Source organism: Thunnus albacares, chromosome 9 (genome assembly GCF_914725855.1).
Source record: "Thunnus albacares chromosome 9, fThuAlb1.1, whole genome shotgun sequence".
NCBI classification, from domain to species: Eukaryota; Metazoa; Chordata; class Actinopteri; order Scombriformes; family Scombridae; genus Thunnus; species Thunnus albacares.
The window spans coordinates 19,504,371-19,528,649 of NC_058114.1; the positions used below are offsets into that span (position 1 = coordinate 19,504,371).

At 39.0% G+C, this 24,279-nt stretch overlaps 1 protein-coding gene across 2 annotated transcripts in view; it reads left to right on the forward strand.

Moving 5' to 3' along the window:
- The window catches only part of LOC122988729 (voltage-dependent R-type calcium channel subunit alpha-1E), a 104,600-nt gene that overhangs the window by 13,202 nt on the left and 67,119 nt on the right, over nt 1-24,279 (forward strand). For both annotated transcript variants that reach the window (XR_006404871.1, XM_044361293.1), the window contains exon 4: nt 20,586-20,852. Coding sequence is in view for 1 of the 2 variants with exons in the window: in XM_044361293.1 (XP_044217228.1) it covers nt 20,586-20,852 (267 nt within the window). In the remaining variant the exon portion in view is untranslated. The remainder of the gene's footprint in view (nt 1-20,585; nt 20,853-24,279) is intronic.

The window sequence follows — 24,279 nt, forward strand, 5'->3', positions numbered from 1 at the left end:
TCTAGTGGTGTTGGCCCCCACTGTGCCTCCCCCACCCCCCCCTACCCCCACCCCCTCCCATTTCCTCACCACAGGTACAGGATGCCACATCCCATGCTGAGTTACGTCTATAGCTTAAGAGACAGAGGCTTGGGGAGTGTGATGGAGTAGAGGAGAGAGAGAGAGTGAAAGAGAGAGGAGTTGGATGACGAACAATGAATGGAGGAGATTTCATAAGGAGGGAAGAGGCAAAATGTAAACTAGAAATTAGAGGAGTAATTTTGAATGAGAACTTTTCCATTTGAATTTGATATTTAAGTCCACGTGACAGTAGTTGATGTGGACAATTACTGGATTACCAGGCCTGTAGAGATCCTTGGTCATGGACTGGATAACTATTCTCTGGCCTGCCTGATATAATTATTATAATACTAGATGTCAGATTTACACTTCTGCTGCTGCAGGGACAATGACCAGAGTGAGTCAGGATCTGTTACAACCATGAACATCTACCTCTCAGGGCCACTTAGAGGCAAACCCACAGCCACCTGACATGAGGATGGAAAATGAGATGTTGCACCTGAGTCAAAGTGTGCACCTGCTTTTGTTTTTCAAAGGGAAGTAGTGTGATTTTAGACCAAATAGGAGAAATGTGTTATGAAAAAGCGTATGTGAGGTTTTTTACCTGCTATTAGCAGAGTAATTGTATTTGTCCCTTGATTAATCTTGGTCTTTATAGCAAGATACTTCAGCAACTACTGGCCAGATTGCCATGATATTTAAATGAATTAGTCCTAATAATTGTGGTGACCACATGAACTTTCATATAGCACCACCATCAGGTCAAAATTTCCTTTCGACCCTTACTTTGCTCATGACAAAGTATCTTGGACACCAGGGGTAAAACCTCCATGACATTTACTGTGGATATCCATGACTCCCAGAAGACTTTTCTTAATGTCTTAGTGTGTCTCAAGTGTCGTCATCAGGCCAAATTTCAGGTTGCCATGAAATTTCCTGCCTCTAAGAGCATCTCTGCCCAATTAGAGCATTATGTGACCTTCCCTCTAGCACACCCCTGGGCCAAATTATCAGTGTTGTATGCAAAGTAACCACTGGCATGAAATTTGTTGTGGATATTAATGTTCCCTGGAAGATGAACGCTCTTCTAGAAATTTTAGTGTGAGAGTTTTTTAGGTCAAACTGCACATTTTTAGTCCATCTGTTGGCTAATTACAAAATCGTCAGTGTGCTTTTTCCTTACAAACCTCTTATTTTGTAGCCTGTAATGAGCAATGCAGACTCTATGAGCCACTGACTCTGTCCTTGTTCATGTTTTATGTGCCTTTCAAATGGCATCTTCTGAAAGATTCTCATGTCACACACAGAGCCTTAGTTGAAAGACATGTTGAAGCAGAAAACACTGCTTTGTAAATGAGGCAATTAAGCCTCCAATTCTGGTACCTTGTTCTGCTTTTAGCAGGGGGTTGACTGTGTTTTGTTTGTTTGTGTTTGTATAACAGATGCATGTGCGTGTATGTGCATCTACTATGTGTGTGTGTGGGCATTTGTAGCATTTCACATGTGGAGGTCTGGATAAAGACATCCTTTCGGAAGTGCTCGATGAAATAGCAGTACTTAGTGTTGGCTTTAACGTGACTGTAATGACAGTAATCAGACTGAATCTATCTGGCATTTCAACTGTATCAGGAGTAGACATTGGTCACAAAATAGAGGAGAGCACTAAAAATCTTTTGGACTCTATTTGACCTCGATGCTGTGTGTGTGTGTGTGTGTGTGTGTGTGTGTGTGTGCATGTGTTCAATGTGCTTTAATTTCTGAGAGAAAAGGTGGCATAGAGAGAAGGAGAGAGAGTTTGTTTATTGTATAAATTGGGAGATACTCAAACTCACAATGACGTGATTTTCATGCCAAAGTATCAAGTGGAAAGGTTCTGGATGTTTTCACCTTGACATACAGTATTTTTTAGTGAGGCACCTGGATTTGTGAGATCTCATTTTTTGTTCTGGGTCACAAGCCAAAAAGGTTGTGAGTCACTGGTTTAATCTTGCAATGCATTATATTTCATCAGCTTATCATATGTTTTTTTTAATGTAAAATCTTAATCTGTTAAGTAACTAGTAACTATAGTTGTCAGACAGATGGAGTGGAGTATAATGTACAATATTTACCTGCAGTAGAATTATAAAGAAGCATTAAATGGAAATATTCACATAAAGTAAAAGTATCTTCAAATTGTACTCAAACAGAGTACTTCTGTTACTGGATTCACTTATTTTCCACCACTTCCCAAGACAGACCAGTATCAGCTTAAGGTCTTCAGTTTCATGTCTGGTGTTGCTGGTTTCACTGAAGAGAGAGGCAGTAAAAGAAGAACTGTTATCTTTGTGGGAGTAGTGGTTAATTTAAATGTTGCAAGCCAGAGATTCAAGGAAGTTAGAGATGCTAAACTAATGGCAGCATATGCTAAATCCATGAGTCATTAAGCTAAACTTGGAAACTGAGCCACAGCAGAGTTCTGAAAGAGTTGCAAGACTATCCAGCATATAAGCACCAGGCCAGTTTCCCGGTGATAGAACTGTGAATGAGGGTCTACCCCAGAATGATATTTGATGTACTCTGGGAACACTTAGTTGTCATCTTGTGAGTACAAGCAGATTGTGTAGATTGACTAGATTGTGTGTCTCTCAAATTAGTTCCTTGATTTTCTTTGATTTCTATTCTTCTGGGTCCAATGTCACACCTGCAGCCCTGTGTTTGTCATCTTTCTTCTGCTCTGAATGAGGGCTCTTACACACTCCTCAACTCTGCCGGCACACATTTACAGTAAAGGGATGCAGGATGAATGAGACTGAAGTGGTTGAGTGCAGTGATGATACAAGAGAGGCACTCCAGTGTCTCTGGAGGACTGAATTGGACAGTAATTACTAAAGCATCCTATTATTTTAAGACATTTCAAAAGGAGAGTAAACAGCACTTCTTCTTCCTCTCCCCCTCACAAACAAAAAGGTAAACATGCATACATCATCTGTCCAAGTTATTGCTTAAATGTTTTACTAAAAGCATTGGGAAAGGTGAGTAAAATCAGATTGGATACTCTTGTACTCTGACAATGTAGAATGAGAGACTAAAATCTCTAACCCTAACCCCTAACCCCACTAACCCTAACCCTTTGTATTATTAGAGGTTTGTTTAATTTTTGGTAAATGAGGTAGGTAATTGTGACGCTCATTAAAACATTTTCATCAGGGCCTTTTCCTAAGAAATCATTAAATTTGCAGGGCAAAAACAACTGATTCCTACCAGTTAAATCAGGAACTCAGAACGGCATTTTATTATTTAGTGAAAATCATACCCCAGTTTTGGAGTTGAATCATTCAAACCTTCAAACCCTCATAGTTGTCCCCAAACAGATTTCTCTGCAGTAACACCCATCACAAGGATTTCTCATTCTTTCATGACCTGACATACTATGTATGCTGACCGGTAACACACACATGCACATATATAAACATCTGTGCACTGAAAACATGCTGAGAGTTGTCAAATCAACAATTCATCCAATACTTCACAGGTGATGTATCCTGGAAATGCAGCAGTCCACAGTGGTTACAGATGAAAGATGAAGACACCAGCACACTATCATTGTGTGTGTGTGTGTGTGTGTGTGTGTATATATATATATATATATATATATATATATATATATATACACTGTGCACTGTGTTATCAGTGGTTATCTGCGTGAGGCTGTGTGTCCTGTGTGTCCTGTGTTGATACTATTCTCGGCAGGGGTGTTTACAGACTTGGACAGACTGTGTGTGATCCTCATTTCTTCTGATCACAACGTGATTGAAACACACTGGCTGTGCCTCTGGCCATCCATAAAGCGTCCATTGCTCACCGCTGCTGTTGGAAAATTGCCTGTTTGCAGTAGGGTTACTGTTTTCATTCTTTATTCACCAAGCACAAACCTCATTATTTATCCACCAGCACAAAGAGGTAGAGGTGCTCTACTACAGGGTTCAGTTTAAATCTGCATGAAGCATTTGAGCTTAGCAACACTGTAACCAAATGACTTTGATGATTTTGTCAGAAATCTGCTAAGGTACTTGCTAACATCCAGCATGAACATTAATTTGACAAAATGTCTGTACAATGCTGACGATCTATTTAATATTACATGTTTCAAGTGAGTAATGTGACTGATCAAAGATGCATTCAAAACATTTTAATAATCCCCAATACCTGTCTCTATATGTTTTTACTCGTTTTCTATCTTTCTTAAAGAAAGGTTTCTTGTCGATACAGACATGACTGTTGTATAAAAGCTAAAACTTTGTGTCCTAAGTTATTATCTTTAAAATAACACCCAAAGGAAAAATATCTGCACAGTTTGATCCATGAAATTTGTTGTTGTTGTTTCTGTCTTTTCTCAGATGAAACTCAGTGTGTTTTGCGAAGCAGCTCTACAGAGTGGAGAACCAGTAATATAGTCCGGGAAACGGTGATACCACCTCTGGTTTCAATCTGTCTGCTTCTCTCAGTGTTTGTCTGCCCACAAAGCATTAGCTCTGAAAGAGAGTCTGCACGATGCTGCCCTCAGAGGACCTCACGCTTTGGTTTATTCTCTACCTGTTGAGCTGCGAGTCAGACAGATATTCAGGAGAAGAGACGCAGGGATTTAAAAAGTCCATCACTTAGTCTGCCAGCAGCTCATTCACATGTTCTTTATTCACGTTTGCCTGTGGAAAGCTGAGGGAGCATGTGATTGATGTTTCAAACAGAGGCATAATTGGTTAGCAAGGAATGCAATTTAAATGTCATTGTTCATTCATACCAATTTCACTAGATTTGCTTAAGGGTCTCAACTGCACCTTTAAGTTAATCTTCTGCCACATTGGATTTGTTTCCTTTTCCTTCATTGTTCATGTTTCTTAAAGCTACAGAAACTCACTTCAACTCAATTTGTTGTCAATGGACAATTTCAAAAAAGGTCATAACAGGCAGCTTCAATCAGTGTTTTACTACTGAAGGTTTGACTCTTTAGTAGTCCTGATCCTTTATAATTTCATTAGTAGACAACTGAGAGAGAATCCGTCTCTCCCCCTCTCTGTCTCCTTCTCCTTCATTATTGTCTCGCTGTCAGTGTCAGACAGACACCCAGCGCAGTGTAAATGTCAGAGCTGTTTGTCATAAGTGAATTATTAATGATGACATGCTGAAAAGCCATTTTCCATGCCACAAAACCATGTGTCTGTCAAACAGTATGCAGAATGGAGACGGCGGCGTTATTGAGAGAGAATATGTGTCGAGGGAAAAGTGTAGAAATGTTTGTTCACTCGCACACTCTATAGAAATGTTTTCATTTAATTCAGGCCGGCATATTTGTTTCATGACAAGGACATATTTGTTTGTGGTGCGTTTATGGTGGAGAGCGTCTCATTAAGCGATAAAATGATAATACTGCTGCATTCATTCTCTCTCTTTGCTTCTTCTTTGTTTTCTCTTTCTCTCTCCCTGGGTGTGGATTGCAAAATGTTGCAAACTGACATTGTCGATGACCCTCACAGAGATGGAGAGAGATGATGAGTTACTGAGATGTGTGATCTGTCAGCAGATGATGGTGTCCGAGTTTGACTAAATGTTGCTCTGGGGTGCAAAATGAAAGCAGTGAAGGGATGAGAAAGAGTTTGAGAGTGCAGCAAAGAGGAAAGAGACAGACACAGGCTGTAGTGGTATGAACTTTTTTGATGGATTTTGTGTGTGTGTCCCCTTGTGTTGCTCTCACATTTGTGACAGAATGGTTTATATAAAGCCCTTGATGAACAAAATACACTGTTATTGTTCTCTTTGGTTTTGATGATTAAAGGTTCTGCAAAGACTAAAGAATTAGTTTGACTTTAGTGACGTATACGTTATAATTGCAATGTCCCTGCTTTGATTCCGGCTGGATCCTTTGTTGCATGTTATCCCTTTCTCTCCCCCCATGTTCCTGCCAATCTCTGTCACCATTAATAAATGCAAAAATGCCAAAACATAATATTAAAAAATGGCCTTAGTTAGCTTCAGTCACCATTTCTGTTTCAGAAATGGTCTTTACATTTTTGATTAAACCTGAACATGATGGTATTTAAGAGCACAGCACCATCAGATGGCCTATATATTCTCTCACCACAGAATATCTCCAAGATGCCCCCATTCCCTTTTCCCCATTATAGCCTTAAATGTTACTACCATGCATCTCTGGGCTCATGCCCTGCTTTACTGACACCACCTACATCTCCTGAGGGAACCCTCTATGAAATATAGCCTCCGGTCCTCCCATTGAACACCACATGAAGGCAGCATGCTCTCTCATTTACTATTGTACACACACACACACACACACACACACACACACACACACACACACACACACACACACACACACACACACACACACAGAGCTCTGAGTCGGAGTCTAAATGTGCATGGTTTGCAGGCACATGCGTAGATCAAAATTTATTATCTGTTTAATAATTAAAAAACATAGATGTGCTGATAACTCACTACAAGCAATATTTAAAATTATGCTTGAGGTTCTGGACTGGACAGAATTTTAGTGTCAATTTACATTTTTATCTTTTAAAGAAGTGCACGCTAAGACGTGTAGCTTAATTGTGCCTCTGGAAAATAGAACAGCTGCCAGAGGAGCATAAAGCTATATCAAACTCATTCACAATCATGCATAAGAAAATTAAATTAAGTTTTAAAAAGAAAACATATTAACATATTCTATCAGTACAAGAAAACATCATCACATTACTCCAATACTTATATCACGTCATTGGCTTCCCATTCAAAAGAGAATTCACTTTAAAATCCTCCAATTAGTTTTTAAGGCACTACATGGTTCAGCTCCCCTCCAGAATAAGATCAGTAGCTGGTAAAGGTACATTTATGTAACTGTATCCACATTTAAAGCTAAGCTCAAAACCTTCCTGTTTTATCAGGCCAATGAATAGTGTTTGTGTGTGTGTATGTGTGTATGTATGGTTTGTCATAGGCTATTTTTGGGGACAAATTTCAGACTTAGGACCAGTTAAGTGGGGACAGCTTGTCCAACTGGGGACAAAAGTCATGTCCCCAATTGGGGAAAAAGCTGATTTTTGGGTCAGTGGTTAGAGTAAGTCTCCAGGAAATTAATGTAAGTCTATGTAATGTCTGCAAAAGTGACCATGATCTGATTTATGTGTGTGTGTGCATGTGTGTATATCTGTAGTTCAACCTATGTATGACCTTCCTTGAGTATGTGTGTGTATGTGGGTATTGTGGGTTATGTATAAATATGTTGTTTCTTTATTTTTTTATAATCTTTTAATCTACTCCCCCTCCCCCCTTTTCCCCACTGCATTGCATATGCTTGATGTATTTATGTCTCTCTTTTAAATGTAAAGCACATTGAGTTTCCATGTTATGAAGTATGCTCTATAAATAAAGCTGCCTTGCCTATCAGCCTCTTCCTGAAAATAAAAAAAAAAATTCAGTAAACCACATAGATAAATATACTACAGTGTATTGATTAATTAACTGTGTTTACTCGTTCTTTGTCTCTCAGAGAAGCATGTTAGAGAGATACCTTTTTCTGAGCAGCTGGTCTGCTGTCCAGGCAAGTCTACTAGGAAAACAGCAGCACTTTGTGTTCATCCCCATATGTGCACACACACCGACAAATAAAACACTCTCAGGTAATGATGTTTGCTTAGAGAAGAGGCACATTTACCCCCCCCCCCCCCCTATTTTTCAAAAAAAGGAACAGGCCATCAGCTAACATAAGACAGGAAGTGATGTGGGTCTTGAATGTTCTGTTCATTGTCAAGCTGTAAATCAGGGATATAATCATGTATTCCACAAAGGTTCATCAATATCAGATTAATCAGTTATTCAAATCACAGCATTTTAAAGGATTTAAATTGTCAACAAATCCCATGAACCACAAATTCATCTTACAAACAAGTATTGCTTGTGTAGCCAAAGCTTGATATAGTGTATTTCTCTGCCATTGACCTTCATTGTTGTACAAAAGCTGTTAAAAACTATAGGACACAAAATTCACACCAGAAAATAGACCCTAACAAGGACACCATCAACTGCTGTTTAAGTAACATAGCTAAAAACTACAATACCCAGCTGTTTTAGAAATTTATTTAGCCTTTTTAAGAATTTAACATTTTTGTGACCCTTTTTAAAAAGATTTTTAAACAAGATCTTCATTTCGAACCAGTGGGCTTGAGGCTGAGAGCCACAGACACAGTGGGAAGTCAGAAAGTATTGAGAGACTGTTGGATTTGGCCTTTTCATAGGATTGAACTTTTTTCTCAAAATTAAATTGCTTCTTCGGCAAAGTTATTATAATTAACACCTTAAGGCGGGATTTAGTTTTAATATAAAAATTGGAATGTGATAAGTCCTCCATGCTTCTCTTTTTTTATGCTTGTGAGCTGTCTTATAAACGATTCAACCACAAAGCTTTAATACTTAATTTACTTTGATAGCAGTGTGTATGTGTATGCGTGTGTGGGTGTGTGTACGTGGGCATTATGTTTTTGTGTGCGTACATGCTGAAACTGTGGCCGTCATGTGCCTCTTTGGACATTAAAGTCCTGAAATGTTGAGCGGGATGAATGTGGGCCCCCGTCATAGACCTTGAATTTACTCCCATTCGTTAATTCAAAGCTTCAGATTTAAATATCAAAGATGATTGTCCTGTGTTCTCAGAGTTCAATGCAGTTAGCTTATTGGAGCAAATAATACCTTTGTAGTGCAACAGGATTTCTTTCAGCCACTGATGCTTTCAAGCCAAATGGGCTTAGAGGGGAGAGCCTTAGCTATATCTAAATTGCCCTTTGTGGCCCCTGTTTTGAGATTATAATTCAGTGATGGGTTGTGTGGCATCAAGATCCACACATTTGCCTTTGTTTGAGGCTAATATGCAGGGAAAGAAGCCAGAGGCACGCCTAAGTGTGTGTGTGTGTGTGTTAGAAACAGAGAGAAAGATATTCATCACATTCATTTCTCCCCAAAACAGGAGGGAGTCCAAATGTTGCAGCTGTGTGACTTATGTTGCTCCATGAGGGAGTAGTTTTGACAAACGAGTAGAAGGTGCTTTGTAAGCAAACTGAGTCCATCATAGCAGCAACCTCAGCGTCATGTCTCTGACCTCTAGTGGAGCTACTGAGAACTGCTTACTGCGCAGACAGGCTCATGAATGCATTCATGAGACAAATGGATGGTGTTTAGCCTGTAATCATTTGTTTATATTATGACGGCATCTGAAATTAATGGGTAAATATGTTGAGAGGCATCGATCCAACCGGGGATTCACACAAGAAGTGGAATAATTTAAATAGATTTTCTTGAGAATTATTCATGCAGAGCTACAATGAGAATGAGAAGGTGAAACCTCACACATTTAAAGTTTAAAATCTCTTTTTAGGTGTAATTTGGCTCAGTCCTCCTCACACTGGGACCCCCTTGCATGCTGAAATGTTTATAAAGGGCGAGAGGCAGTGGCAGACGCTGCAAACGCACCATGAACTGATGAATTATTCTTCTATTTTCTATTTTAAGCTAAAGTTTGATTTGATGCTTTTTAGTCAGATAATGTAAAATTAGCATTGTTTGCTGCACCAGAGGGCTCCCTAATCCACAGTCTTAGTGATTCGCTGTCGATTCAGTCAAGCTTGTCCACACAGTATGTTTTCTAGATCCAAGCAGCTGCCACTTTTAGGTAATGATGAAGGGATATACTGTCATGTGGAGTGAAAAATCAAGCATACCCAATCCGCAGCTGCTGGGACTGTCTGAGTAATCTGAGTAAAGTCACAAACACGCATTAAATTGTTCAACTGATATGCCTAGATTGGGGCTTTGTGATTTAATTTATTAGTTTTGGGGCTCATTTCCAATGCCAAGCCTGAATACTGATCCAAACTTTCACTGAGGAAATCAAGACAAAATAAACAAAATCACTCAGTTACCTTATATTTATTGCAGCTTTCGTTGGATTAGTGGAGTTCAGGCATCACTCATGCAGACTGTGTATTAGCCTTCTTCTCTCAAACCTCAGAAGTACACAGCCGTCTACCAGCCATCTGCTTATGACTAGCAGGCCCCTCGCACACCTCCATGATAAATTTACAGCTGCCTGTTGACCATATTGATCTGTCGTGCTGCCAGTTTGATTATTAACACTCTATTTTATTCACTTTAATTTTGAGCTAGATAGATTTATGAGCTAATGGATGGTTTAATTTAAAAAAGTAAATGGCTGCAGCACAGAGCAGTCACTGAGAACTCGCTCCCTCTTTGGCTGCACAAGTTGGAAATTCCTTATTCATGGCTTTTTTTGATTACCACACCTGCTTCCTTTTCACTGTATTATGATGTATTTCCATCATCACGATTTAATGCTTTTTCTTCTTTTGGTTTTACACCGTGTTGTTGAAATGTTCGGACTAAGAAAAGTCTCTAAGCCCCAGACTATTCATGCTGTGTGAAATATAAACCTCCTTAATGTTTTATTTTATTTGTACAAGCACTCTAAAGGTTTTTTTCTACTACAAACTTGCAATATTTTCCTCGTACCTCCCAAGGTACTTTCAGTTCCTTTACATGAATATTGACCATGTGTGCTTTCAGGGAAAATGCTTTCATTGCCTAAGGTGGCTGAATAAACATAAAACGCTTTCATGTTTCTAGAACCATGAAAAACTTGATCTCCATATGATATTGGAAGATAATATATTACAGTATCGTTTTTATTTTCTACCTTCTTAAGGGAGGCAATACCATTCAGTGATACCACAGGATTTCATTTAATCTCATCCCATTTCTTTTTCAAGATTGCTGTTGACTACAAACTCAAAATAACTGAGAAAAGGAAGAGCCAAAAAATGTCAGTTTTGATTGAATGTCTGTATTAAACATGTTTAAACAAAACTTGGATGTTGAACAGGAGAATGGTGGGATGACAGTTCTCAACTTTGCAAACACCAGGACTGTATACAATACTGTACATGACCAGAATTTGGACTTTACATTTTTGGAATTATCCAAATAGGACACAAGAATTGAAATTCCTGTGCCTTTATTTAATGTAGTACCTCTATTTGTCACTAGATGGCGATAATCACTCAGCAATCCTATTTCCCTCCCTGTTTCTCACTACTGAGAATATTGTTTTAGGAAGATGAAGTATGAGACTGATGTTAGGATTCATAGAGTGACATGGTAGTGTTAGTACAGACATGAATTAGTGTAAGACTGATATATGAAGCTAAAATTGGCCTTTTATTAAATGGCAGATATCAGCCAAAAAGTCATCTACCTGCACAATGATGGGGATTTAATGAAAATTCATTAAAACAGCCCTAATAGACCTGTCATGTTCTTTGATTTTCATTGATTATTCCATTAACTGTTTAAGTATGGCTTTCATAACTTAGATTCTTTCATTTAAAGACAGAGAGTTTTCTTTATCATCGGTGTGATGAGTTGCGTGATGTGTTATTTAGTCACCAGGAACTGCTGATGCTTAAGGGCACAAACAAAAAAGTCACCTTAAATCACTCTCATATTAAATGACAGTTTATAATGATATATTATAGTAATAATGAGTGAAAATGAGTAAAACAGGCTGTTATTTTCAGTCCTTCAATTATATTTGAGCATATACGTTTACTGATACTTCAGTCATATAAGTGAATATATTTCTAATTTATCTGATCAGAAATTACACATTGGACTTTTAAAAACTGTCAATAGTTGACCTTTTTTCTAAGAGTTTTATTGTCATGATCTAAATGCTGTTGCAGAAGGTTTTCCATCCTTCAGTTATTAGGTATTAATACCAGGATGTTCATCATTACATGGGCAGTGTTGGTGCCAAAGACTGCATTGCAGCGTTTTTACATGCTGCTTAAGCCTGAATGAATGAATTTCTCAAAATTATCAGGTCAGTGTAAAGCTAATCTTCTCCAAAGTCAATAAATTCCCTACAGCAGATTCCATCCATAAAGAGGAATAGACAGCAACGAATGTCTCAAAAACACTCCTCTTTATCTTTCTAAATTAAGTTGCTTAAATTTACTGTGCCTCCCAGACAGCTGTATAAATGTCAGTGTTATGCTTGTTTTGTTGGTAACTGCAGTGCACCATTCGCTGCCCAACTTGTTGCTTTGAACGCTCTAAACTTGCAATATGGCGGAAAAACCAGGTTAACAACAGCATGCTTGTAGACAGAGTCGTTTGTCTGGAGACAACAACCATAACTCAGTTCCCCATGGGGAACTGTGATTTATATAGGCTATTCCATAAAATCTAGGGTTATGGCGACAGATTCACAGGGCTGAGGATAGGGGGCATGTCAGTTCAGTTGCTAGGAAACAAGTAAGAGGAAGACAACAGTGGAAAGCAGAAATCTGGGTTGGGTAGAGAGAGAGTAAGACATCTAGAGAGACAGAGGAGGGTGAGAGAGACAGGAAGAGATATCGTGCCGCAGGGTGAATGTGTTTCATCATATTTCCTTTAGGCATTGATCAAGGCCAGGAAAGAAACCAACAGTGCTGCTATTTCCATGCTGTGTTATTACGGAGATGACTATTGATTCTGTCAAACCCACTTATAATTATTCCTGTTTTTATGATAAAACACTGTCTTTCCCAATGTAACGCCCAGAAATTCAAATTGTGGTTTTTGTACAGCACAACATAAACACACACACCCAGACACACACACACACACACACACACACACACACACACACACACACACACACACACACACACACAAGGTCCTCTCATGTTCCAACCATTACCATCTCAATGAAGCTAAATATAGTCTAATCCTGCGGCCCCTTCATCTCGCCACATCAATAGGTCTGGCTTTGTCGTCTGTCTGTCCTTCTCTGTTTACCCCGAGCTTTTCTGTGTCACATTGAAATCTGTGCTCTGGCCAATGGCACACTGACCCAGCGCATGTTTATTTCTGGGGGAACTTTATAGGTTTAATATATTTTTTTGGAGATTTGAGCATCGCCCAGTTTACAAGCTCATTAATGAGAACATCAAACATCAAAATCCCCCATGTGTCTCTGGTAGATCCCTCAATCAAGGGCGCAATGCTGATAGTTGACACATACTGACAATATACTCAGTGACTGTAGGTGAATAATATCCAAAATAATACATTTTTAGCAATAAATGTGTGTTAAAAATAATAACTTAAAAATGCAAAAAAACACACTTTATTATAAACTCAATACATTTGTTGTTGCAGTGGCTCAAACTATATGTTCATCCACATCTCCAGTTGTGCACCATGCTAATTTCTATTGGAAATGGAAAGTAGTCCCTGGATTTAAAACGTATGTTGTTTTTGCATTTGCCAATATGCTTATGTTTTCACCCATATTAATTAGTGTGTCAGACATTTCAGCAGCATACATCAGCTGTGTCGACAGACTGCAAGAACAGACTGTTTTTGTGCTGATTCAGTTCTACATTTTCCACCAGTCCGTGGTTATTGCTTTTTTTGAGCCATATCTCTGAAATATGCAACTTGATTACAGTCCAAATATAATGGCATCTTTGCAAAATTGTAAATTCAGCTTAAAATTGAATTGATTGGAATGACGTATTGGTGTAAATGCAAGAAGTGCAACAGTTCAGTATTTGCCAGTGTTTTCCAATGTTTGCCAGGTTCACCGGTTCGCTCCCAGAGACAAACAAACACCACACTGGCAGTCTGATCTAACATGTTCCCTGCATTCAATCAATAAATTTCTCCTCGCCCATAATTGGATATGCATTTTAGGTAGTAAAGAGATACAAGTATGGATAACTGTGCTTTCTTCTAGGTTTTGTGTAGCAACTTCTCTGCCTCTGAAGAGCAACTGCAAATTTACAAAGGTATGAACGAAGAAAAAATTTAATCAAACCTGTATTCTTCAGAGACCTGCACTAAGAGGGAGAGCAGTAGCTCATAACAAGTGAACAAAATATCTGACTGTGTTAGAACACCAAACAAAGAGCAGACAGGGAGTTATGGCTCTGTGGTCATTAATCCTCAACTTGAAGTTGGACGTGATGTTCATGGAGATGCTAACTCACTGTGGTGGTGGTGAATGCACTCTTGGGATATAATAATGTGTTTTCAAAAGCGTTTCAATCGCCACAGTACATTAGTTGTTAATTGAACTTTCTTTGAACTTGAAATATGTAACTTCAATCTTCATTAAGCAAGCAGCCTTCTTTGTTGGGTAAGATGTTTTGTAAAACATTGAGATATCACGTTCATTTTTTATTGCCGCTATCTTACTATCAGTCTTTTTAAAAAACTTTTTCATTGCAGCTGTCTTCCATATTATTGTGGTGCGTTTACTCTGCTTGCCAAAGAAAACAAGCTTTTCTTTCCCACTACAGCCTTCCTTTTAATACACCTCCTGAATTTTCATCTTCTCCTTAGAGGTGGAAATGCACAACTGTTCCTTACAAAACTGTATGAAGTTTGTAAATCCAGCAGAATGTGAAGTCGACCACAGTTGTTGTTGTCTGAAAACAATTTAATGCTATGTTAACCCAGAACGAGTGGAAAACTTTCAAGTTAATTTGAGCTCTCTGCTGCTTTGTTAAAATCAATTTAATTTTCAGATACAATTGTTCATGCTTGTGGATGGATAAGCTTTTAATACACTACACTTCACTACACAGAATCCTTTTTTTTGACAAATCGTATTTAAAACTAAAGCAAGTAAAATATAGACTGAAATTAGGAGTGATAATGGAGTAAGATAAATGAAAGTAACAAAGAAGCACTAAAGCTATTAGACCCTTAAAGGATGTTCATGTGTTATGATCAAACTGCCTGGTTGTATTTTGATCTGCTCTTTTATACCTGCACAATTAAAGCCCCACCCATAGCTGCCATCGAGTCTGTTCGCCACACTGATGAAAAAGTGTTGACACGTTTAACTCAGACAGACACACAGATTCCTTATTTGACGCCTCTCTCTTGCTCTGTCTGTCTTTCTCACAGCGCTGTGTAAATAATATGTGTTACTCACTGCATTAGCTACCAGCACTTACACTCCTTCAGTTACACTACTTGCCATTTAGTCAATGATTATTTATGATATCTCACCTACCTAACTGGATTTCAAATTTAAGTGTTCAGCAAAGGAACAAAAATTAGAAACGACTACATAGATACCCAGAAGTGTGTGTGAATAGTCCATCATTTAATATTAGTGACCTTCAGAATTGAGCCAAACTGTAAAAACTTTGTCACCTAAGAACTAAAGATGTGTAATATATCTTAAGATGCTTTACATTTGTGAGAGTAGATTTTCTTTTATCAGACACTGCAAGTTTTTTTTCTGATGTAGAGTTTAATTTATACTCTGCTCTCATTATGTGTCTTGCACAGTTTGTGTGATCCTGTTATCCTTCCTAAGTTAGCATAATGACGTTAAACTCATGTTGTCGTGATGTGACTGAATCAGATATTTTTAGCAGAGCTGCACAGCGTTTCTGCTTTATAAATGTGTCACCTTCTTATTCCTCTGCTCCGAATCCATGTTGGACAGAGCAAGACGAATAAAAGAAAATAACCCTAAACCAAACCCAACAAATCCAAACTGGCTGACTGGTAAACTTTGTAAGTTACATCATAGCAGTGGGTGTTTTGTTAAGGAAAAGATGTAGACTACAACAAACATTGGCTCTCCTGGTTGTGTCTTTTGTAGATATCATTATTTCTGAGATTATGTGGGTAGAAACAAGGCAAACGCTACACTGCAGCAAAATGAAAATAGTTTGAGTTCACATAGAAAAGTGGGATGAGCCACATTGAAAGGCATGTAAATTAAAGGCACTAGAGCATGGTGGAAAGATGTTGGCTGGTGAAGATGGAAACTATTCAAACATCTGTCCAGTAAGCACATGTGGTGTGTGTTGAAATCACATGTGGGACTATTTATGTTTCAAAGGAAAGCAGCTAATTTAGTTAGAAGACTATTAAGCTGAGAGGATGATAATGACCAGGTTTCAGATAAAAGCCCGCCAGGTATCTTCGCTCACACGTTCTATTTTTGAATTGAAATCTTTGTTCACACCTCAGTCCTGTGGCACTAAGTCCTATTATCAGAGCAGAGACTGTCAACCTGCTGTCAAAACAGCAGGTAACTGTGGTAACCCGGCGTTCTTCAGCTCAATTTTTTGCAAGTTAGACATCTCGTCTTCAACAGCTAGGAGAGGTGGTGACAACAAGTCCACAATGTTAAATTAGATGTTAGTTCTCCAGCAATATTTATGTTATATAACTTGCTTTTTAATTTCAATTTGTCTATGTAATCTGCTAATCATGTGCACACCTTGTCCATAAAATCTAATATTAGTTTCAGATTTTACCTCAGAAACCTTTAGGATTCATATAAATCTCTAAAAAAAAAAAAAAGTATTTGAATATCCTTCACCTCAATAAGAAGAAGAAGAAGAAGATTCTTTTTTATTTATTCTTTTGGATCTTATAGGTGTTTCAAATGTCTTTAAAGACACACCTCTGTTAGGATCTTTTTCAACGTAAAGTATTCAATATTTTACTTAAGAAAAGAATGGATAAGATAAACTTTACACATTTTAACTGGGAAAGTGTCACAGTGACAAAAGAAAGTACAACAGATGTATATACATAAGTAACCTCAAAAAACTAATACTTGATACAATATGACTTTCTACTATGTCCAAAAAATATATAATAATTTTGAAAAACAAAAATAAAAAGTACTAAATACTATATACACCACAAAAACGGTAACTACAAAGTGTACTGAAATTCAAAACTAACACTACTAGCTATGATATTATATGATTTGATTTATTTATAGATGACAGACACAAAAATGTAATGCAAGGGATAACATGTTAAAGTGAAAACACGTTTGTTTCCAACATGGTCCTAAGATGTTAACAACAAAGAGGCATTCAACACAAAACTAACAATAAAATCCTGAAATCTAACACACATCACCACAATTTAAATAAAAAGTAATAACGCCTGCATCAAACTACAAGGACAATTTGATAGCTAAAGTAAAAATGTCACAAAATGTCAAGATTTAATTATGAATCTACAAATCTATACAGCTAGTGGTGTCAACATAGTCTTTACAGGTTTGACAGAGCTGGAAGTTAGTTAGGCTGAGCCCATAAATAAATACAATAAATACATCAGTCGTGTTGCAGTTGGGTTCAGTCACAGTTCTTCAACAAAATAACTTGTTTGATTCAAAAGGTGGGTTTTCAATTAGAGGAAAAAAAAAACTATTGACTCAAAGTGTCATCTACAACAAAGACTCTCTAACCGCTAGCTCTCTGCCTTTTTCCGGGAAAGAACCATCATCCTTCCACCCTAATCATCCCTGTTGCTAACACCTAATTACAATAATTCACCCCTCACCTCTCAGCCAAGAAAGCTGTAGCTGCTGCACGCGCTCATCCTGGCAGAAAACAATGTAATGGTGTCGCTCGCTTACTGCTGTAACCTTCTATCACACTTAGCTTAGACTGAAATAACAAAAAAACAAGAGAAATGTCATTTATTTCAACAGTTATAACTAGAAGAGCCTGTTGAGACACACTAGTACATCTCTTCTCACTGTGCGTAATGAGAAGATGTCTAATTTCTGTCTGTTATGTGTTCTATTTTTAATGCCCATAATGTGTTGGAGCACTAATGAGTTGGAGGCCACACATCATTGATCACTGCCTTCGTCATACCACCATCACTAAATACCCATCAGTGTCAGTGTGGTGGTTAACGCTCTCCTGTGGTTCCTCTTTTCTTTGTCTTCTGTTTCCATCTCCATCACTTTACTCTCTCAGTAGATATGATGGTAGCTGGTGACTTTTATTTGCACTGACTCCTCCGGTGTGTCACTGCTTGATATTATTTGAGAATAAGAGCTTTTATTCAGTCTGTTGACACTATCTTTATAGTAGAGCCTCGCTGCCTGATTTCAAGGGTAACACTGCTATTATTCTACATGTTTTTATTATCAACAAATCTCATATATCAAATATCAAATATCAAATATCAAAACCAGCAATGTGTTTGTTCGTCTCTTGATACTTTCCAACATTCCCTACCCTAGCTGCGTCTCTTTGCCTCAAGCACATTGGTTCCTACTGAAGTCATAAATCTTTTTAAAAAAAGGTCCCAAATAATAGTTTAAATTTTTAAAGAGGTGCGTTCATTTCCTATAAGAGGTGGGCATTGTAGTTTTCACCAAAAGTTACTCAAACAGGAGTAAAAAGAACATTAGTTGGGGACTATTTTCAGCCGCGGATTAGTACACATTTGGTCACTAATGAGGATTAACCCACGCTGAAAGAGTCCCCAACAAATGCTCTATTTACTCCTGTTTGAGTAATGTTTGGTAGAAGAGGAGTAAAAAGAGCATTTTTGGGGGGACTATTTTCAGCTGCGCATTAATACACATTTGGGGCGCTAGTGAATATTTACAGCTGCAGGATGGTGTATATGGGATCGACTACAAACAAACTACAAACAAACTACAATGTTCATGTTCATTATAATGAAGGAATATGTGCAAAGTTGTAACTCATTGATTGTTTACTTGTTTGTTAGTTTCTTTAACAGGCACAGTACAGATAAATATTGTTACACAGGGCGAAGCAACGCCGCAGATGTTAGCTGAAGCTAATTTGCAGCCCAGTGGGTGGTTTTGTGCTTTTGTTAAAACAGCCAAACAAACATATTGCTGCAACAGATTTAGGATAAAAACAACAGAACAGATAACACAGACTGTGTGCATGTGAATGCATGACTGTTTATGCACTGACAAATAGGTGCAAGAACATGTATGTATGTATAGCAACATGTGACAAGTTGGTCTATTCAGTGTTGGTTTGGCTATTTGACAATTAGAAAAATATCTAAAATACATAATAATTATCCTTTAAAGCTCCTGGTTCACTGCTTGCTCTATAGTCGTGTTTCTCATATCTTACACGTGCAACTCCAACCTCCAAACCAACTTTAATGTGTCCCTTCCCTCCTATTTCCCCCCTTTTCATTGTGAAATTCCCTGATCCTCATGAGAGTATATGATCACTTCCAGCCAGCACACAGCAGCACGACTCCCCCTCACTATCATGCCTTGCAATAGTAGGTTTTGAACCCTGTAATTAAGGCAAAGATGCGTGCTGCTGTCCTCCTGAGTGTCTTGCTGGCGCTGGGTATTTCACAACAAGTGTTTATACTCTCCTTCAGATCTGATGCGTGACCAGCATTCAGCTCGCTCGCCCTGAGGCGTGACCGTGCAAGGTGAACCGCACAAGTCAAAGCGTGGCCCCTCTTCAAATGGTAGTTGACCAGTCACATAAAAAGCTGGAGTGGTCCTACAGGCAATCTTGAATTGTTGCTGTTGTTTTGTTTTTTTCTTACAAGTCTTTCAAGAAAACCTGTAAAGTCAGTGCATATTTGGAATAACAGATTTACAGGCTAATGTTAAATATAATTGGTTACATAATCACGTCACTATACAGGCAATAGCATCTATTGTTTGTTTTTATTGCATTTTAACTTTATCAATTCATGAGTGTTTTTCTTGGTCTTTATTCGCTGTTAACGCACGTTTTATTTGCGCATGGTAAACTGCGCGGGTAGGAAGAGGTTAGACAGAGGTTAGAAGAGGTGTGTTGATCCTGTCGCATTAGGAGACACTGCTGTCTCCTCTCCTGCTCATATAGTGCGGGAAAAGGAAGACGCTTCCTTCACTATCCCACTGCATAGGATTCAGGAGGTCATTTTTCTTTTGTGACACGTCCTCTAGTTGACAGCTTGTTGCGTTCGTGTGGCGCATTGTTTCGGGGGAAAAGGTGGAAAATGACAAAGTTTTTTTTCCCGGTCGTGCTCTCACGCATGCAGTAGGATAATGCTCTTGTGGTAGGTGGTCAGCAGAGAAGAGAGGAGACAGGAGTGATGTGCTCTGAATTAGTCAGTGGACTGTTTCTGGTTTATTTAAAAATCCATGGATTAACCTGCTCTTCTTCTTTTCGCTCAAGGGACTGATGAGGATGGCTGAAGACGTGACCTGTTGCAGTTTTTCTCTAAGCTTTTAGTGATTGGATGGATAAAACGCTGCAAAATGCATCGTCGAAATCTATTTTTACAGCTTCATTTAAGATTACGGATTGTGACATGAAGCAAATATGAGTTACTTTTTGGATATATGTCCTTTTTACGCAGAGCGCACTTGAAACGGGGGGGTTGCTGTTTACTGGACCTAAGACGCGACACACTGGACAAAAATCTGTAAATGTTTTGAACTGAATACTTTTAAAGTGAAAGCGGTGTTTTTGCGACTAAAACTGATGATGGACTAAAGGTGATCGGGATCTCGTCACTCTGCTGCTGTCACACCGAGCGCAGCACCGCGCCCTGCTTTCGAGGAGACTATAACCTCCTTCTACTCTCCTGTCTCACCCTGTCTTCCCTCCCGTGTGGTTTGCTTTTGACAGAATGGCCCGATTTGGAGACGACGTTCCGGGCTTTTTGAGCTCAGGAGATGGAGGGTCCGAGCGCAACAGGAACCGCGATGGCGCGGCCGTGTCCACAGGTGGCATCTCCCCAGCCTTCAAGCAGACCAAAGCGCAGCGTGCCCGCACCATGGCCTTGTACAACCCTATCCCGGTCAGGGAGAACTGCTTCACCGTCAACAGGTCCCTCTTCATCTTCGGCGAGGACAACGTGGTCAGGAAGTACGCCAAGAAAATCATTGAGTGGCCATATCCTTTTCTGCTTCATGGTGATAATGAAGCGAGCGAAGTGTGATATAAAATATACAAACACTCACACAAGACGTGCAAGGAGTCGTGTAGGAGTAGATTGCAAAGGTGGGTAAATGTTCCTGTTGGTCAACAAACAAACATAGAGGAAAAAAAAGATTATTTTTTCATAATCCTTCTATGCCCCCTAACTTGAGTAGAAATCCCACATGTTTCTACAAGTGCAATTTTTGAGAAACTAAAGTCCTTAAAGAGGCAAGTTACTTTTAGTGTTTTGGCCTAATTTTCTCTGTGTTATAGACTATATGAGAAAATTCAGCACCATGGACAGCACGAATACACACACACACACACACACACACACACACACACACACACACACACACACACACACAGGGTTCTGAGTTCAGTCTGAAAATTGAAAATTGTTTTAGCGATAAATTACTTTTTCTGGTTCATTAACCGATTGATTAATTGAATAGAATCTAATACACTAGATTACTGTGCAACAGGAAATTAGTAATTGAGACAGTAGAGTAGGATGTGATAACACAAACTCTGAATCAGACTTTTTTTAGTATACCATTAGCACTATTTTATAAAACAAAAGCCCAAAAGTGGATGACATTATACATCAGTGTAAATTTGACTCAGATTATGATGATAGCTTAATCCAAACAAAAACTCGAAGGGGAGGAGGCAGGCGTCAGTGGAAAGTGGATTACAGAAACACACAAGAGTTTCTCCGTTCATGGATGTAAATCTTTCTGTCAACAAAAGGCTCTGAAGACCTGCTATTGGAACCAAACCCACTGTCCCACCTGATGAGTTATGTACACTATATATCAAATTCAACCACCACAACAAGCTGACCTTCTCACTCCCAAATAAAATATATCTTACTTACTACTGACATTAAATTGAAGAGTGGCATTATTGGAAGCTTATATAACATTATTATTAATTTCCACTTGTGCTGTTACACTAATGATTATTATGCTGCTTGCTCAAACCTAACGACTCCTTTTATTATTACGGCAAAGGGAGAGAGTGTATTATTTCCTCTGCCTGTTGCTGAGGAGGGCAACCACACGCAAATGTCCATTACTAGCGTGTTTGTGCTGCCACTGTGCAGCTCACCAGGTGTCCGGGCCAGGTGTGGCCTCTTCACTGCTATTGTTCTGCTCCATTCAGCAGCTTCCTGACTGACTGACTGGCCTACTGCTGATATTTAAAAAAACAACAAAACCCCCCCCCCGCCAGCAAATAGAACGCTTCTATTGTTGATCGCCGTCTATTGTTGTTTCCTCTGGGCTTGCCCGTTCATTGAGGTGATTAAAAATAGAAACGGGATGAATTTCAGTCAACAGCTGTAGAAAAACGGTTGACGCGTGTATGTTGGTTATCGTATTACAGATATGTCAGCCCCCCCATTGGCTGCGTCATGCGACCAATAATGATACTACAACTGCACCTACAGGCATATGTTATACTCTAGCAGCGAGAATATGGCTTTAAAGCAAAATGTTGATCCTTCTGGTCACTACAGCACACACAACATTTTGCAGCCAGACTAGCAAGCAGACAGACTGGCTAACCTCCAGGTTAATGCTCTGTTGAGGAGGGAGTGTCCCATTACATCTAATGAGCTCTACTGTATCTGATTAACAGACATTAACAGGAATTATATGTAATGATGTCTGATTGCTGTGTCATATGCTATTACAACAAGTCATTACTCACCAAGTCATACTGTATTATATTATTTGCTAATATGGTTTTGAAGGGCGTGATGCTGAACTGAGTGGTGCTTGTGCTCTGGTCAATATCTTGTGTGGCTGCCTGTGATGAGAGGCTCAATCTGCTATATGTGAATCATATGCAGGGTGTAAAGATTTACACAGAAATACACAAGTAAGCACAAATAAGACCACATGATGTACATATAAAGACATAGATAAGCATATAAACACACTGGCACACACAGATTTGTACTTCCATACTCGTGAGGAGTAGAAATGTCAGTAATATCACAGTGTACCCTGCATGCAAAGTTATACATAAATAAAAGTACAGAAGTATTATCAGCAAACTGTCCTTAAAGGAATAGTTTGGAAATGCACTTATTCACTTTTTTTTTCAGAGTTAGATGAAAAGATCGATACTGCTCTCATATCTGTTAAATATGATGTTAGAGCCAGGGGACTGTTAGCTTAGCTTAGCACAAATACAGGAAGCAGGGGGAAATGGCTAGCCTGGCTCTGTCTGAAGGTAATAAAATCCACCTACCAGCACCTCTAAAGCCGGCTAATTGACATGTTATATCTTGTTTGTTTAATCCGCACAATAACCAAAGTGTAAAAATGACAAGTTGTGGTGTTATCCTGGACTATTTCTTGATCGGGAGCAGTGACTTCCCGGAGTCATGTTGTCATCTTGAGGTTGCCAGAGATGTTTCAGCAATGCTTAAACTTAATCTAAACCTAATTCTATTCTGAAGCTTAAAAGTCTTAAACCATATACAGACCTTTGAAGAAGCAAGAGCCACCCAAAACATAGTCACTTCCTGCAAACATCCCTGCGCTCATGGTCTAAAACTCACATTGGTCCTCACAAAGATGGAAGTACATGAGCAGACACACATGTGCACACACAATCTCTGCAGGACATCTCGTAAAGGTCAGCCTTGTGTTTGGAGCACAACTTGCCGCTGTCACCCCACCGTAAGAGGCTCTTTTTTTCTCTGAGTGCTCAATTAACAGCGGATGATCAATTCAGGAATTATCCAGAGCCTTCTGCAGCTGGGCAGGTAACACTGGAGCCAGAGTGCTATGTGTTGGCTTATTGCGAGCATATTGCGATGGATTTTGATATTTGTTTGAATGCATGCTCTCTCTTGTGCCTGTGTGCAAGCTCACGGGAGTAAGGAGTGGTATAGTGTGTGCGTGTGTACATGTATGTGAGACTCTGACTGTCAGGTGACCTGCCTGAGGTCACATTCGATGGAGGCTGAAGGAAGCCTGGCGGGGAAGAGGCAGAGCTAATGAAGCATACGGCACGGGTTTAGTATAGTAGGCCTGGTGAGGAGTGGCAGCTGCTCTTCCTGTCTGATCCCCACTGGGATCCCCTGCAGCGGGAAGTGTCCCATTGAGAAGGTACACCTTTAAATAATTGATTGTTGGATTTAATAAAGTTTGTTTCATCATTGCACACGGAATTAACCGTGGGTGAGTACAATATGCCTGCTAGTAATCAAAATGTTAGTTTTTAGGTATTAGGTGGTGCGATTTGTAGTCAGTTTAGGCTTTATGTCAGTGCTCTTTTTTAAGCTGTGTTTTGGACAAATAGAGCTCTCTCAGAGGCTTTGAAAAACACAGAAGTGAAGACTGGTGAGGGTGAGGTGGGCCTTCCATTTGGTTATTTAATT